This window comes from Mus caroli, chromosome 13, assembly GCF_900094665.2.
Source record: "Mus caroli chromosome 13, CAROLI_EIJ_v1.1, whole genome shotgun sequence".
In the NCBI taxonomy this organism is placed as follows: domain Eukaryota; kingdom Metazoa; phylum Chordata; class Mammalia; order Rodentia; family Muridae; genus Mus; species Mus caroli.
Genome location: NC_034582.1, coordinates 8,188,513 through 8,204,480, shown reverse-complemented (window position 1 = coordinate 8,204,480; position 15,968 = coordinate 8,188,513). Strand labels below are relative to the sequence as shown.

The 15,968-nt window shown below is 41.2% G+C and overlaps 1 protein-coding gene across 11 annotated transcripts in view; it reads left to right on the top strand.

Annotated features, from left to right (window-relative positions):
• Ryr2 (ryanodine receptor 2) overlaps positions 1-15,968 on the top strand; it is a 562,694-nt gene that overhangs the window by 314,804 nt on the left and 231,922 nt on the right. For all 11 annotated transcript variants that reach the window (XM_029468301.1, XM_029468299.1, XM_029468302.1 and 8 more), the window contains exons 18-23: positions 1,347-1,465; positions 2,619-2,752; positions 3,888-4,129; positions 9,200-9,392; positions 11,038-11,254; positions 13,362-13,466. In XM_029468301.1, the coding sequence (XP_029324161.1) occupies positions 1,347-1,465; positions 2,619-2,752; positions 3,888-4,129; positions 9,200-9,392; positions 11,038-11,254; positions 13,362-13,466 (1,010 nt within the window). The remainder of the gene's footprint in view (positions 1-1,346; positions 1,466-2,618; positions 2,753-3,887; positions 4,130-9,199; positions 9,393-11,037; positions 11,255-13,361; positions 13,467-15,968) is intronic.

The following is a 15,968-nucleotide window of genomic DNA, read 5'->3' as shown; positions in this document are numbered from 1 at the left end:
TGTCCTGGCACTCACTTTGTAGACCAGGCTGGCCTCAGAAATCTGCCTGCCTCTGCCTCCCAACTGCTGGGATTAAAGGCGTGCGCCACCATGCCCGGTGTCAGAATTCAATCTTAAAAGGCACTTATAATAGGATAATACTGAAAGAGAGCACATGGATCCATACACTAGACTAACTCGGGAATGGAAAATTAATGTATGGGTTAGAGAGAACGCCAGACTCCAGGAGCGAGTTTCTGTGAAACTCTTTTGCCTCGAGAGTAGCTTTTAAGCCTCTCGGCTTGTCAAACTGACTCGACCGGAGTGCGTTGTAGTGAACCTAATCACAGCATCAGTTCTAAGAAAGTGAATTCCACTCGAGACATAAGAACTTTTCTATGGGATTTAAAAAGCTTCTTCCCAGTTCTGTGCTGTCCTTACACACAGAGAGAGACAGAGACAGAGACAGAGACAAAGACAGAGAGAGAGAGAGAGAGAGAGAGAGACAGACAGACAGACAGATAGACAGAACTCTGCATGCCATGGCTACAGACAATTGGCACCATCATTATTGGCAGAGATGAGCAACAATGGGTGCATAGTTTATTTCTTATTGTTGAAATTACATTTGATTGTGTTTGTGTGTATCCATGTGTGTGTGTGTGTGTGTGTGAGCATGCTCGTATGGTCAAGCATGCCACAGTGTACTTGTAGAGGTCAGAGGACAACTTGAGGCTTCTACCTTGTGCATCCTGGGGGTACATACTCAGGTTCTCAGGGCTGGCAGCAAGCACCTTTATCAGCTTGAGCCATTTTGCTGGCCCAATGGCAGGACAATAGAAAAAAAAAGGAACATGGTTTTCAGGAACCTTTTCAAGTTGTTGGGCTTGGTTGTAAGTGATTTACCCATTGACCCCTCTTGTTGGTGTACGATTATGTTTTAAATGCCAGGAGGCTTCAGGATCTGCCAGAAGCTACTGTCCATCCATGTTTGATTCGAATACTAGCCCACTCTCTGTGCCTGACACTCAGGCCTGTTCTGTTCTGTCTTCCTTCTCTCTGACTATCTGGAGGGGATACATTTGCTGCGCTCCCCAAGCCTGCCAGACTGCTTTCTCTTATACTCTGAGATACAATCACCATCCTCAGTGAAGCTCTCCACCTCTCTCCACTGGGATTTGTCATCTTTGAATATCTGTGTGTTCTGTCAAGTGGCACCCATTGCTTCCCACAGTGCCCTGTGGCAAACAGATTGAGCACTAAGTAATGACATGTGCAAGCAGAGAGAGTGCGGTTGAATGAAAGAGATAAAAAAGTACCTGATTCCTAGAAGTGTCAGCCTTGTTTCTGCTTGTTCTCATCTGTAGGTATCCTGGAGGTCCTCCACTGTGTGTTAGTGGAGAGCCCAGAAGCTCTGAATATCATCAAAGAAGGGCATATCAAGTCCATTATCTCGCTTTTAGACAAGCATGGGAGAAACCACAAGGTAGGTTAGCCATCTGCGTCCATGAGTGAATTCTAGGATCATTGCATGGGGAAGAGTGGACTCCGTATTGCAAATGCCAGAAGAAAGGATTTTAAATGCTTTTCCATAATAAATATAAACCAGGGGGGAAAAATAGGATAAATGTACAACAAGCCAAAAAAAGAATAAAATACTGAGAGCTCCAAATATCTAACATGTTATATAATGATTTAGAACAAGGGAGAACAAAATACTATCCTTTTCTCTGGTTTAACAGGCACTTTGAACATTTTACTAATTTCCTACTTTATAGTTAGAAAATGAAATGATACTAATAAAATAAATAATAACTGTATGAGGACATTGGCTCACTTATCATGATTTGAACATGATACTACATATGCATGCGTTTCATCAGTGCCTGGTAGCCCATGCCTCACTGTGGTTTTTGTCTTCATGTACCAGTTAAAAATAAATTAGTAAATTAAGATATATGCTGCCATGATTTCAAGATGTGTTGAAGTTGTCATGACTGTCTTCCATCCTTGGTTTTCATGGAGTAAGATTGCGCAGCATATAGTCATCACAGCTGTGGGAGCACAAGCAGCACGTGCCTTGTATGTGAGAGAAAGCTAGGGAGTCATTGGGACATCCACTGTCATGTTATAATGAGCAAGCTGAGGCTATGGGTGAGGCACCATAAAGTGCCCCTGGAAGCTTGAGAACCAGAGTTCAGACTTCCCTCATCTGCAGGAATACTGGGAAAGTGTACAGCTTCCTGTAACCCCAGGGCTTGAGTGGCAGAGATAAGACCCACCCCTCCCCCACACCTCCAAGGCAAGCTGGATAGCTAGAATAGTCAAATTGGTAAGCTCTGGGTTCAAGTGAGAGTCCCTGCCTCAACATATAATCTGGAGAGAATGATTCAGGGAGCTGTCCAACATCAACCTGTCTTTTGCATGCACATGCAAACATGCATGTACACACACACATTTGAACATGCATACACATGCACATCTCTGTCACACACACACACACACACACACATACAGAGTGAGAGAGACAGAGATAGAGATGGGTAAATAAAAATTAATCATAGTTGTGGTTGTGTTTGCCTTGGAAAGTGTGGTTGATGCTTGAGTCACAGTCAACTGGAAGTGCCATCTCTTCCCAGGTCCTGGATGTGCTGTGTTCTCTCTGTGTATGCCATGGAGTTGCTGTCCGCTCTAATCAGCACCTCATCTGTGATAATCTCCTGCCAGGACGAGATCTCTTACTGCAGACCCGTCTTGTGAATCATGTCAGTAGGTAAATAAGTTGCCACAGACATTGTCATCTCTTCACGCCACAGCCAAGTAACTCTCTCTCTAGGAAGCCAGAAGGAGGGTCGTTTGTTTAACTAAGGAGTTGTATATGTCTTCCCCACTGAACAAGTATTGTTTTCAACAAGTGGATGGGTTAATAAAATAATAGATGAGCCCCACAAAATGTGGGCTTAGTGAAAACAGGTGTGAGGTAATTTCTGTTTGCTTTCATGTGTAGACCGATTGCCACTGGCACCTTGAGAAGCAGGCTGTAGCTGCACTGTTCTTCAGTAGCCCATAAATGTGCCTACCACAGGTGATAAAAACAATAGTGCCCCAAGCCTAAGACACTTCAATCTGACTAGCTAAGGAAATGTCATATTCCACCAGATCTGCCTTTTAGGGACTCTGATAGTTGAGTGTCGCCTACAAGCTACTTAGTGCTATGATTTGTCTATGGCTTGTGCTGTCTGTAATTTGTGAGCTTCTTTGGCACTGCTCTTTTCTAACTTTTATAGATGTGGATGTAGCTACTGAGAACCATGCTGTGCTATCCTAGATAAAGAAGTCAGTAAGCCAGAAAAAAAAAAAATCAACAAACTGTTCTGTGTGGTATAGTAACTTGGGGCTTTCCTAAAGCTTCTGGCTGCTTTATCCTTCTATAAACAGAAGTGGTGTGAGATCTAGACGTCCAGCATCTAGATGTGTATCAGTTTCTAAAAGATTTATTTATGAGATTCAGTTTATGAGTTTGGGTGTATGGTATGTATGGCTACCACATGCATGCCTGGAGGACAGAGGAAGGCATCGGGTTCCCTGGAGCTGGAGTTATGGACCTGTTGTCATACATGACAGAAACGGGCATGAGGTGGATGAGCTCTTCACATCTGCACTCAGGAAGCAGAGAGATGTTGGCTCATGACCCAGGCACATGGAATGGCACTGCCCATCTCAATGAACGAAATCTAGAAACATGATCCAAGACATGTTCCGAAGTTGGTCTCCTATATGATTCTAGAACCAGTCAATCTGACAACATTGTGTATCATAGATGTACATCATAGAGAATCAGAAATAATATTTAAAATAATGAGTAATGAAACCAACGGAAGTTTTCTTTGTCCTTTTCTGTCTAAAAGCATGAGGCCTAATATTTTCCTGGGTGTCAGCGAAGGCTCAGCACAGTATAAGAAGTGGTACTACGAGCTCATGGTGGACCACACAGAACCCTTTGTGACAGCAGAAGCCACTCACCTGCGAGTGGGCTGGGCTTCCACTGAAGGGTATTCTCCATACCCAGGTGGAGGTGAAGAGTGGGGTGGCAATGGCGTTGGTGACGACCTCTTCTCCTATGGGTTTGACGGCCTTCACCTCTGGTCAGGTAGGCACTGTCCCCTTTCCTTAAACAATTTCCAAATGGCGGTCTTATGACCCTGTTGTACACGTCTGAAAGCTGAGAACATTTGTTGCTCAGAACTTCAATGCTGAGAGGATGAGTACAAGAGTTTAACAAAAAGCAGATGTTTTCTAACAGAAAAGGAAACTACTTGTATTAATAGTACATCTCCAAGGTGCTGGGAAGCTTGTGAATATGTGTTTAAAAATGACCTTCTAGTGCATGAACGACCTACAAGAATCTCAGGTGCTTCTGAATCATTTTAACTGTTATGTGCAAAGACTCAGTGTTCATCATAAAAACCATATAATATAATAACTAGTTTAGATTCCTGAGAGTTACTGTAAAACCAGAATCCAGACAAATGGAAATTCCATGGGATCAGTCCATACATGACATGGCTTGACAGATGTAGAAAACTTAAAACTACATGAATTGTCAAGAAACCAGCTGCCAATTCTCAGTGTTGATTTAAACACCTATTTGCTAAAAATTTCTTTCTCCAGATCACAAATAGGTATAATTTTGTTTATGTCAAAGTTTAGTTCTTGCATAGTAATATGATATTATTTTTGCATAACAATATTACTATCAGATACTAGGTTTCATCTAGATGTTGCAGGCATGTTCAGTTCAGGAAGCTGCATTTAGAAGACAGTTCTGGGGTGACCTTGACATATCTTAAAGTTAGTAAGTAGAAGACACAGAAAGTTACCTTAAATCGTAAACACTGCACTTTGTCTCTTAGTTGTGAGTGGTGTTCATTTAATAGTGTAGAGGCCTAACAAATTCTGAAAAGGGGCTTAAAATTTAAGTGAAATAGACCCAAGAGTTGATAGTAACGCCATAAATGAGCTCAAAGCACTCTGTAGAGTTATAGCTGCATAATAAGAGTTACTGGCCCTCTTTTATCCAGTTCAAATGTCATGAGAGAAGCCATGTTTTGGTAGCTCCTCTAACTCTTGGAGTTTGTGGCTAGAGGTCCCAGAATAGTTTATATTGTCTCCCTCCAGGTACACGAACCAATCAGATCAGAGCTATATTGCCTTCCTTGACCCCATAGTAAGACTCTGTTGTCCCAAGGTCAGGAAAAGAGTGCTCAGCCAAATAGAGGACTAAGTTCTGTTTTATGATATATTTGAACTATAGTGCTCTAAACTCCATCACCCTCACTTCTGAGAATTGCTTCATGGGAAATGGGCTCTCTGCTAGAGGAATGAGCCACGTTAAGGTGTTTTCTTCTAGGTAGTGGTTGGGGGAAAGTGTTGCTTAGATGACATATACTCAAACTACTTTATTGGGCATTTCCATACTTCTGATCTTACATTCACCTTCAGACTTTCCCTTTGACATATCAGAAGAGCTTTGCCCTGTTGCAACTGAAACCTGGGCTTCATGCTCTTATGGCAAAGCGCTAAATGGAAAAATAAGGACAGAGCATAATGACTGTGTGGATGTGCCACAGTAAGATGGCAGGTCACAGACTACCTGGAGAAAATTATCCTGAAGCTCTGTAGTCAGGAGAACTTGTTTCTTAACTTTAAAATTTTTTCTTGGTGTGAGGGTTTTTGTTTGTTTGTTTTTGCTTTTTGTTTTTGGGGTGTGTGTGTGTGTGCATGTGTGTGTGTGTGTGTGTGTGTGTGTGTGTGTGTGTGTGTGTGTGTGTAGAGACCAAAGGACCACCTCTGGTATCAGTCTTTACCTTCCACCCAGTTTGAGACAGGATATCATTACTACTGTGTAGTATAACCCACAGCTTCCAAAGATTCTCATGTCTTATAGGGGTGCTGGTATGATAGTCATACATGCTACTGTGTCTGTCTTCTACATGGGTTCTGGGGATCTAAACTTGTGTCCTCATGGATGTGTGGCAAGTCTTTATCAAAACTGAGCCACTTCTCTGGCCCCTTGTCCATCAACCAGTCATTGTTACTGCTGTAGTGAAGAGCTGTGTTTGCTCTACTGAGGGGCTTATGGCAAGCTTTACTAATTTGAGGTTCTGTCAACAAGGCCCTATGTGAAGTTGATGGAGTTTGCCTACATTCTACATCACATTCATATGAATTGAGACAACATCCCTAGAGTTGCTCTCATATTTTTCTTTCTTTTAACAGTTGCTGTGGGAATTAAAGAAACTGGCAGTTTCTAAGGGAGAACACATACATGTTTTACCACTGAATATTGTGTAATTAGAGACCAGTATTCCTAGGAACAGGGATTTGACTCCAAGTCAAGTTTTGAGTGACATCTTCATTTATTCCCTGACACTCAACTATGTACACCATTGTTATCAGAGCAGCTCAGCTGAGGACAAGAATGGGAAACTCTGGGTATGTTTAGAGAATTGAAATTTAAAACTCTATGGAGGAGGCTATGAAGTGATACAGGAAAGATCAGTGTAGATTCTTCACCCAAAGCTGTGTGGCTACCTGGTTGTCCTCCTTGTGGACTAAAGCAGAAAACGAGGATTGTCCAATAGAGTGAGTATGCAAGGAGAGGCCCTCTGCCTGGAAACGTGACCACGCATCTTCCACACTGTGTGTGCCCTTCAAACCATGGCCTCTAGTTCTTCACTGACCCTCTGTCTGAGCTACAGGCTTTCCAAGGCAAAGGACATGGATGACACTTTAGTTTTCATTAGCTTCACCATGGCAATGTCAATCAAACTGAACAATATATTGGATTGTAGTAGATGTGTAATTTTAGTATCATGGCTAAAATAGAAACATTCTTATTAGCTGTGGGTCTTGACATTAACAAGGGAATCAACGTTTTCCCAGTAGCTGCTTGGCTGTCATGTTTTTAGTTGTTCTTGTTTTTAAAGCTGCTCTTACAATATTCAGGGAGTCCTAGAAGATATACCTAATAATGATCCTGACGCTTGAAGAATTGCATATTGATAAGATCAAAACAGTGTCCACATTTTAGAAAGTGGAGACCATCTACCACTGGTGCTTTAAATGTGTTCTTACTTAGAACACATGCCAGACATTAAAAGGTGTGTGTGTGTGTTTATGAAAAACATAGGGAATGGAGATGGAGAGATGTCTCAGTTGGTTCAGAAGACCTGACTTTGATCCCAAGGAGACATAATAGAAGGAGAGAACAGACTGGCATAAATTGTTCTCTAACCTCAAGAAACACATCATGGCACATGTTTGTGCCTGAGTGCATGTGCACATATGTATCTGTCTTAATTTCTTTTCTATTGCTATGAAGAGACACCGAGACCAAGGCAACCCATAAAATAAAGCATTGAATACAGGGCTTGCTTACAATTCAGAGGTTTAGTCCTTTATCATCATGGCAGGGAACACAGCAGCAGGCACAGAAGGCAGACATGGTGCTGGAGGAGGGCTTGAGAGCTACATTCTGATCTGCAGTCAGAAAGTGAGAGACACTGGACATGGTGTGGGCCTTTGAAACCTCAAAGCTCACCCCCAAGAGCACATTTCCTTCAACAAGGCCATACCTCTTAACCCTTCTTAAATAGTGCCATTCCCCAATAACTAAGCATTAAAATAAATTAGCCTATCGAAGTCATACAAACAACCATAGCATCCATAAACAAACACATCATAAGGAAATGAAAAATGAATAAAAATTTAAAGCAAAGCATGATTCATGAAGTCTGTTTTTATCTTTACTCTAATTGTGTATATGTTTGTGCCTGTTAGTTTATGTTAAGGCTTCTTGGAACTAATTAGCTGAGGACTTGTGATGTCATCAAGAGTGGGCTGATACCATTGGTTGTCCGGGGGAAAGTATAATACTTGCCAAATAACTTCATGCCTCTGAGTATATCCTGCTGGACCAAAGAAGTCAAGTCAAATTATGTGTAAAATATTATTATAAAACAAAAGCAAATTGGTGACAGTTCCTGCTTTTACTATCCTGGCTTTAGTTTGGATTTTTGAAATTATGAGGGTACGTAAGAGAAGAGGCACCAACCGTCGCTATGCCTGAGACTGCTGCTTCTAAATCATTCCTTTTCAACTTAATAATTCTAGAAGGTGGTAGCGTTTAGTCTTTTGCTTGTAATAAATCAATGCCAGGCATGGTGGCACATGCCCTTAATCTTAGAGCTCAGGAGGCACAGGCAGATGGATCTCTGAGTTTAAGACCAGCCTAATCTACAGAGAGTTCTAGGAAAGACAGGGCTACACAGAAAAGCCCTGTCTTGAAAAACAAAACACAATAAACAAAACAAAAATCCTGCAAAACAACAACAACAACAACAACAACAACAACACAGCAAGAAAGGAAGGAAGGGAGGAAGGAAGGAAGGAAGGGAGGAAGGAAGGAAGGAAGAAAGGAAGGGAAGGAAGGTTGATTGGTTTAGAAGATAAGTCATTTGCCAAGGACTATGCAAATCAAATTGTATGTGGCTGGATGCTATTGGAAGTTAGATGCTTCTGTAGATATCCTCTGATATTATTTTATTGTCTCTGAAATAATTTCTGCATCAAATATTATTCATATGCACACAGAAACTTCTAGAAATGACAAGACCTATTTTCTACCCGAGCTCTGTAGCACCTACAAAATAAAAATAAAAATAAAATAAAATAAAAAGAAAGGAAAATTCCCTTTCCTTTTGACCAAGAGTATAAAGATATCACATGATACTTATTTTGGAGCTTCACACAAGGTACCCATCAAAAAACAATTTCAGTGAGGAAGCATCCATTTTGCCTTACAGTTCCAGAGATACAGTCCATCATGGTGGGAAAAGAATGATGGCAAGAATCAGGAAGAAGGAAGCAACTGGTAACTCCGTGTGCAAAGCCAGGAAGCAGAGAGCATCCTGGCTGCTGCCAGTTCTCTCTGTATTCCTCATGCTGTTTGAGACTGCAGCCTAGGGGATGCTGCTGCCCACCTTTAAGGGCTAGATAATGCCTGAGGCCTGTTACTTTGGTGGTTCTGAGTCCTTGCCAGTTGACAGTACATGTTAACCTCCATGGTGGATTTTCCCCTTGGCTCCATCACTCTTTCTGTGTGACTCAGAATGATTCTTCATGTTAAGCCTTACCTTATTATTGTTTCCCTCAACAGGTTGTATAGCTCGAACCGTGAGCTCCCCCAACCAGCACCTGCTGAGAACTGACGATGTCATCAGTTGTTGTTTAGATCTAAGTGCCCCCAGCATCTCGTTTCGCATTAATGGACAACCGGTGCAAGGAATGTTTGAGAACTTCAATATCGATGGCCTGTTCTTTCCAGTTGTCAGTTTCTCTGCAGGAATAAAGTGAGTACTTCTCTGCTGCTTGGTCTGTTTCTATTCTTACTTCTCAGACTTCCACAGAGGACTGCCCCATCCTTCACTAACCTTAGTCCTGTGTTCTGAGATGTCTGTTTTCCTATGGGTGTCCACCATAGAGCCCCATGTCTTGCCCACATATTCATTGCTCTGTGGAACACTCCAGGACTCTCCTGCTTTCAGTGACCTGAAACTTCACACCCTTTTCTCAAGCTTACCATGTTGTTTTGTAAAGGAGGATAGATGAAATTCTACAAAAACACTACTTTAATTCCATGATGGCTTGTCATAGCTCATGTTGTCACCAGTTAGTACATTTGTGTGTCTCCCTAATAGGAGAAATTCTCTTATTCCTCCCAACTGTCTTCTTTGCTTTGGTTGCTTTGAAATTTATAATGATTTCCAAGGAATATTTCCATTTATAAAGCAGCATACTGAAGAAAAGTAATCCAGAGGCATTAGCTACCCATGAAGATATGACCATTTCTGGTGTATTTATACAAATTATGCTTCTTTCTCTAAGTTTGCGGATTATTTGAAAGTTTTACATTATTTTATCATACTTCTTATTTTAGGAAGAAATAAATAAACAGAAAATTAATTATAAGGAGTTAAAAATGTTAATCGTTTTTGTAAACTGAACACCTACATCATTACTGTCATATGACTGTTTCAAAGCTCCTTCAATAAAGCTCACATATTTAATTGAATGTGATACTCACAAAATCTTAGTGAGTATTTTGCTGTTGTTGAAATTAGTAAAGTCCCTGCTTTCTTCAGCAGTGGAGGTGACACTTAGGGCTTCTTTAAGGAATTTCGCTAGGAAAATCAGATTGAACACAGTGGCTGGTTTTTCCTAGAAATGGTCCAGATCCTACCATTCTAAGCACACGGGTGGTTGGGTCTGATCCTCACTGTGTCTCATTAGTCCTTAGATATCTTGGGACATGGAGTGGCCAAAAAGATGTCCTTCATTCATAGGAATATGGTAATGTACCTCCCATCATAAAACTGTTCTTTCTAGGTCACCAAGTGCTGGGTCATCTCTGACCTGTGAATACACTTGAGCTAAGTTTTCTTCTTTGGTCATGATGATGCTCTTGTGTTTAGCCTCATATGGGGAGAGGCTCTTAGATTCCTAGGTGATAAAACTACTATGATATTGTATCAGTTACTTTGCTGCTGTTGTGATAAAATACCATGACAAAAAGCAATGATCCATTTGTTTTGACTTGTAGTTTCAAAGGTTAGAGTTCATAATGGCTGTCAAGACATGACATAGCAGCTAGAGTAGAAAGAGAATGGTCACATTTTCTTCCTATACAGGAAACAGCCAGAGCGGGAAGTGGGGTGAGGCTATAAACCTGAAAACCTATCTTCAGTAATGCATTTCCTCCACCAAGGCTGTACCTCATGAGGGTTCCAAAACTTCCTCCAAGCAGTGTCACCCGCTAGGGACCATGTGTTCAGACGTATGAAGCTACGAGTAGCGTTTTTCCTTTAAGCCGTGTTTGAGGGGTTTGTGGCTTGTGACAAAGTTAGTTTTGCACTAGTAAATGTTACTAATATTTTTAATTAGAAAATATGCACGTTTATCAAAGATAGCATTGACTCAAGCTTGCTTCCTTTTCAGGGTTCGCTTTTTGCTTGGGGGAAGACATGGAGAATTCAAGTTTCTCCCTCCACCTGGCTATGCAGCTTGCTATGAAGCTGTTCTGCCCAAAGAGAAATTGAAGGTGGAACACAGCCGAGAATATAAGCAAGAGAGGACATACACACGAGACCTGCTGGGGCCTACAGTGTCCCTGACCCAAGCTGCCTTCACACCTGTTCCTGTGGACACCAGCCAGGTACAGAAAGGGACACAGGTGGCTGCAGAATTGCAGGGGCTCTCAAGCTTGTATTGCAGCCCACAGTAGTGCACTTTTTAGCCATTCAACTAACCGGTCTCATAAATAATGCGCCCCTCTGTGTTCTCAATCTGTATATTTTCTACTCTGTATTTTGGCATTCCATGGTGCAGTGTCTCAACCTATTATGCTGCTTTCACAGTGCTCCAACATTTCACAGTGTTAAATTGTTTTTCTTAAGTCTGTGTTCTGGATAGTCTTGGAAGTTTTATTATAGCAATTAATGTTGGGGCTGGAGAGGTGGCTCCCCAGGTAAAGGCACTTGCCACCAAGGATGACCTGATTTCAGTCCCTGGTACTCACATAGAAGAAGGAAAGAAATGATTACTTCAGATTGTTCTATGACCTCCACATGCATGCTTGAATGCACACGCACATGTACATATGCACATACACACACATACATACATGAGAGAGAAATACAAGTAAGAAAAATAAAAAATAGTTTATATTACTTAATTTACAAATGTACATTATGCTTTTTAAAACAAAGTATAGCAACACAATGGACTTATTTGCAAACTACATAAGTAACTTTAAGATGAAGTAGCATGGGGTGACTTAATAGCTGGAATAATGTGCCACACATGAACTGATACCACATTGACACACTAATTTTGGAACAGAGGTGTTTGGTTTTTCAGTGCAGATGCAGAGGTTTCAGCCTCCTTCCATACAGATACAGTTATAGTGTTGAAGATATTTAACTGAGTTGTATTTTGGGTTGAGATTGAGGTTGTGGCTCCAGGTTGAAAATGCCCAGAAACAAACCTTACTTTGGGGACAAATAGTCACTTGTCAGTTGGGATGTATGGAATATTTGACCTAAGTTATTACCCATTACATCACAAATAGATGACTAAGGGCTGTGACCTTGGGGACGTGTGTGTGTGTGTGTGTGTGTGTGTGTGATACATGTAGCAATATCCTAAGTTTGAGAGTGACTTAAATCCTGCTCTTTAATGATGTATAACGATAGAATAGCTTCAGTGATGCTGAGTAGCTCATTCAGTGTGATTATTAGTTTGGAACAAGAAAGGCATTTCCAAATCTGAAGCTGACATAATACCAGGCCTCGGAAACTTCTGTTTTGATCAGCCATACCATCATTCTCTCCTCGTTTGGTAAACCACTTTGGTGTTTATTGACCGCTCCTGGACGCTTTCTCCTTCTAATAGGAGAGTGTAAGGAACGGCCTGCCCTGCTCCTTGAGCGTATGGTAGGAACACACTGAAAGGGACACAGCAGAGTTTGTGGTAAACCTGTCATGGTTGTCAGATGCTCAGGATCACAGAGCCAGGATCCCCTTTAGCCTACTGACTTGCCCTGCACTGGGGCCTGTGGACACTGGCCAGGTTGCCTTAGAATGTTGGGTGATTTCTTTTTCTGACTGATGCACACTTAGGTATTGGCCCATATCCACTGCACCCCTCAGTTGTCTCCCCAGTGCCCTTGAGAATTTTTCTGTAATAAGCACCCTGACACCAAGGAGCATGGAAGAGAGGAGATGTCACTAGTGGACTGAAGCCAGGCTTTGAGGCTGGGTCTAGTTAGTATATTCATATTATACTGTAAAATGGCAAGGTGTGAGATTTCACAGAAGCCTGTGTGGCTGTCAGCAGGTTGTTAATGGCAGTGGCCCATCATTTAGCTCTTTCTCTAGGTCGTTCTGTTCCAGGTAGCAAGTGAAGTCATGCTTGGCAAATAGGCAGTGAGAGCAGTGCTTCCGGTACATCACTAAATCAATCAATCAGGCAGAATCCAATGATTGGTTTTTTTCTACCTTATTGTACTTCACCCTGTTCTCTTTGTCCATTCATTTACTTGCAATCCTAAATGTACACACACACACACACACACACGCACACACACATACACACACAGAGGCACACATGCACACACTATGAAATAGCTGGTTTAGAGCCCAATGGTTTTGTTGTACCTTAATGTTCCATGAGGCATTTCTTTTGTCTCTGAGCAAGGCTAGTTGGCATGGTACCTTCCAGCATTTGTTTCTGATGAGCGTTTTCTCCTCTTTTTTTTCCAGATTGTGTTGCCTCCTCACCTGGAAAGAATAAGAGAAAGACTGGCAGAGAATATCCACGAGCTCTGGGTTATGAATAAAATTGAGCTTGGCTGGCAGTATGGTCCGGTATATGATTTTGAAATTTATCCCCAGATTCTGTTCACATATCACTTGGAAAGATAACATTTTCTGTTGAACCTGCTGTAGTGTGACGTGAATCAATAGAATTGATTTTTTTTTGAGGCATCTTAGCTCCCTGTATCTTTTTAAAAGCCAAAGGGAATGCAGTAATGGCTGACTCCCTGACTCCAAAGTTGCCAGTGTATGGACTGAAAGTTTTACTTTAAAAATCAAGTTAAATATAGATAACGAGCCTTCATGTCCCAGCTAGAAAACAGCAAAAACAAAAGTGGAAATTGGAATGAAAATAAATATGTCATTTTGTTTTTTTCTCTGGTATTCTCTTCTTAGCCCAGAGCATGTAGCAGCACAGACCTGTGGGCAGATGTTTACAGTTGGCTCTATGGTTCGAGGGCGGTGTGGCCAATAATAGTTGTATATGTTTCTAAATACTAAATAAGGATTTTACTTTATAATTTGTCAGTAAAACTTTGCTTAAAAATCAAGCATACAAGTCTATAACATCTGATTTTATAATAAATGTACTTGGCTAGGGTCTTGGTGATACTGTGCTTTTGGGATACTGTTAGGCTAAGTATCCCAAAGACTGGCCTGCTTTTTCACAATTGACTCAGTATGGAAATTAGTACACTTATCCATGACACATCAGTGTGTCTGTCATGTTGAGCTCTGAATGGAGTACATGATTAGTGTTGGTAGTCGTGCTAACCATTCATGTAAGTGTAGTATTTTTGTATTTTGTCCTTTGACTTAGACTCTCATGTAAAGACTGTCAGCTTGGGCTGTTGTTACAGAGCACTGGACTCTGGTCACTATTTCAGTCTCCCTGATGGGAGCCATGCAGAAACTTTCTGTGGAGCCATCTTGGCAGAAGCTACATAGTTATGAAGACCATCTCATCACCTGGAAATTACATTCTCTGCCTCCTACTTTACATACTTTTTCTTTTCCATTACCTTTGTTAATATTTTGAGAATATAATTACATCATTTTCCTTGTTTTTTCTTTCCACATATCCCTCCTTGCTCTCCTTAAAATATGTAGCTCTTTTCCATATATATATACACATATATGTGTATATATGTATACATATGTATATATATGGAAAAATTCATACACATGGTTTCCATATATATATGGAAAACATATGTGTGTATGAATTTGTTCCTAAGTAGAACCTGTGTAGTCTGTATAGTGTTACTTGGGTGTATGTTTTCAAGGCTGACCATTTGGTATTGGGTAAGATTCTTTGACCTTATCTTGGCATCCCTTAGTTGCCTAACTCCTTGGTCCTCTGGCTCTTACAATCTTTGTGCCCCTTATTCTGTAGTGTCCCCTGAGCCTTAGATTTATGTGTTTTGTAGATATATCTATTGGGACTGGACTCTACAACTTAGCATTTTGTTTGGTTGTGGTTTTCTGTAATGGTCTCCATCTGTTGCAAAGAAAAATACTCTTGATAAAGGGTTGAGACTGCACATGTCTGTGGGTGTTAGGACAAAAGTTTAGAGCAGTTGTTTAACGATTATGCTGGTTTAGTAAACTAGTAGTTATGGGTTCTTCTTAAATCTCCATGATTTTACTACCACTGAATAGTTAGCTAGGTGTCTAGACCAGACCTGTTTTTGATCTTATTGGATAGATCTTGAGTCTAATTACAGAGCTGTTGGTTACTATCAGTATATTTGTGCCACTACTGTCCTGTAGGATTATCACACTGTGCTGGTTGTCGATTTGGTTCATAGGGGTCAGGGGTGAGTACAGTTGTTGGTGGCCTCTCTACTTTGGAAGTTTGCATGGTACCTTCTGGTTCCATGAAAGCTAGTCCTTGAGGAGGAGGAGGCATCCAGGTCGGTTCCAGCTTGAGGGTCTCTGGGCCATGTTTCTGAAGTGCACGGTGTCTACAGCAATAGACTTTATACCTCTGGGGTATGGGGCAACCAAGGACTACAGCAATAGGCTGTATGATTGGGGTAACTCTTGGATAGCTCTGTGACATACCATGGTAGTTCAGTTACTAGAGCATGAGATTCTGTTTTTAACTGTATAACTTCTAAAACTCAGTTCCAAATAAAGATTCCATCCTCCACAAAATAATGTTCCAACATTGCTTAAACTGGCAAAGACTGAATACCTTCCTTTGGGCATCATTCTTTGGCTTTTTCGTTCTTTGCTTGCTTTAGTTTTTGGGAGATGAGAGGAATTCATGTGTGGCCTGAGCTGGCACTGAACCTCATGGCCATCTTCCTGCCTTAATCTCCCATTTGCTGGGCTTACAGATGTGTCACCCACCTTGCTTGGCTTCATTAAAAACCAAGGAAATAGATAAATGTTAAATATAAGATTGAACCATGGGCTAAAATCACCAGGGAGAGAGGTTATCAATGTGTCAGTTGCCAGAGAACCATGGACAAAATTCACCAAAAGTTTCAGTGTGAAATGGAATGGTTATAGGCTTGGAAGATTAAAGAAGAGTTTATGCAAAAA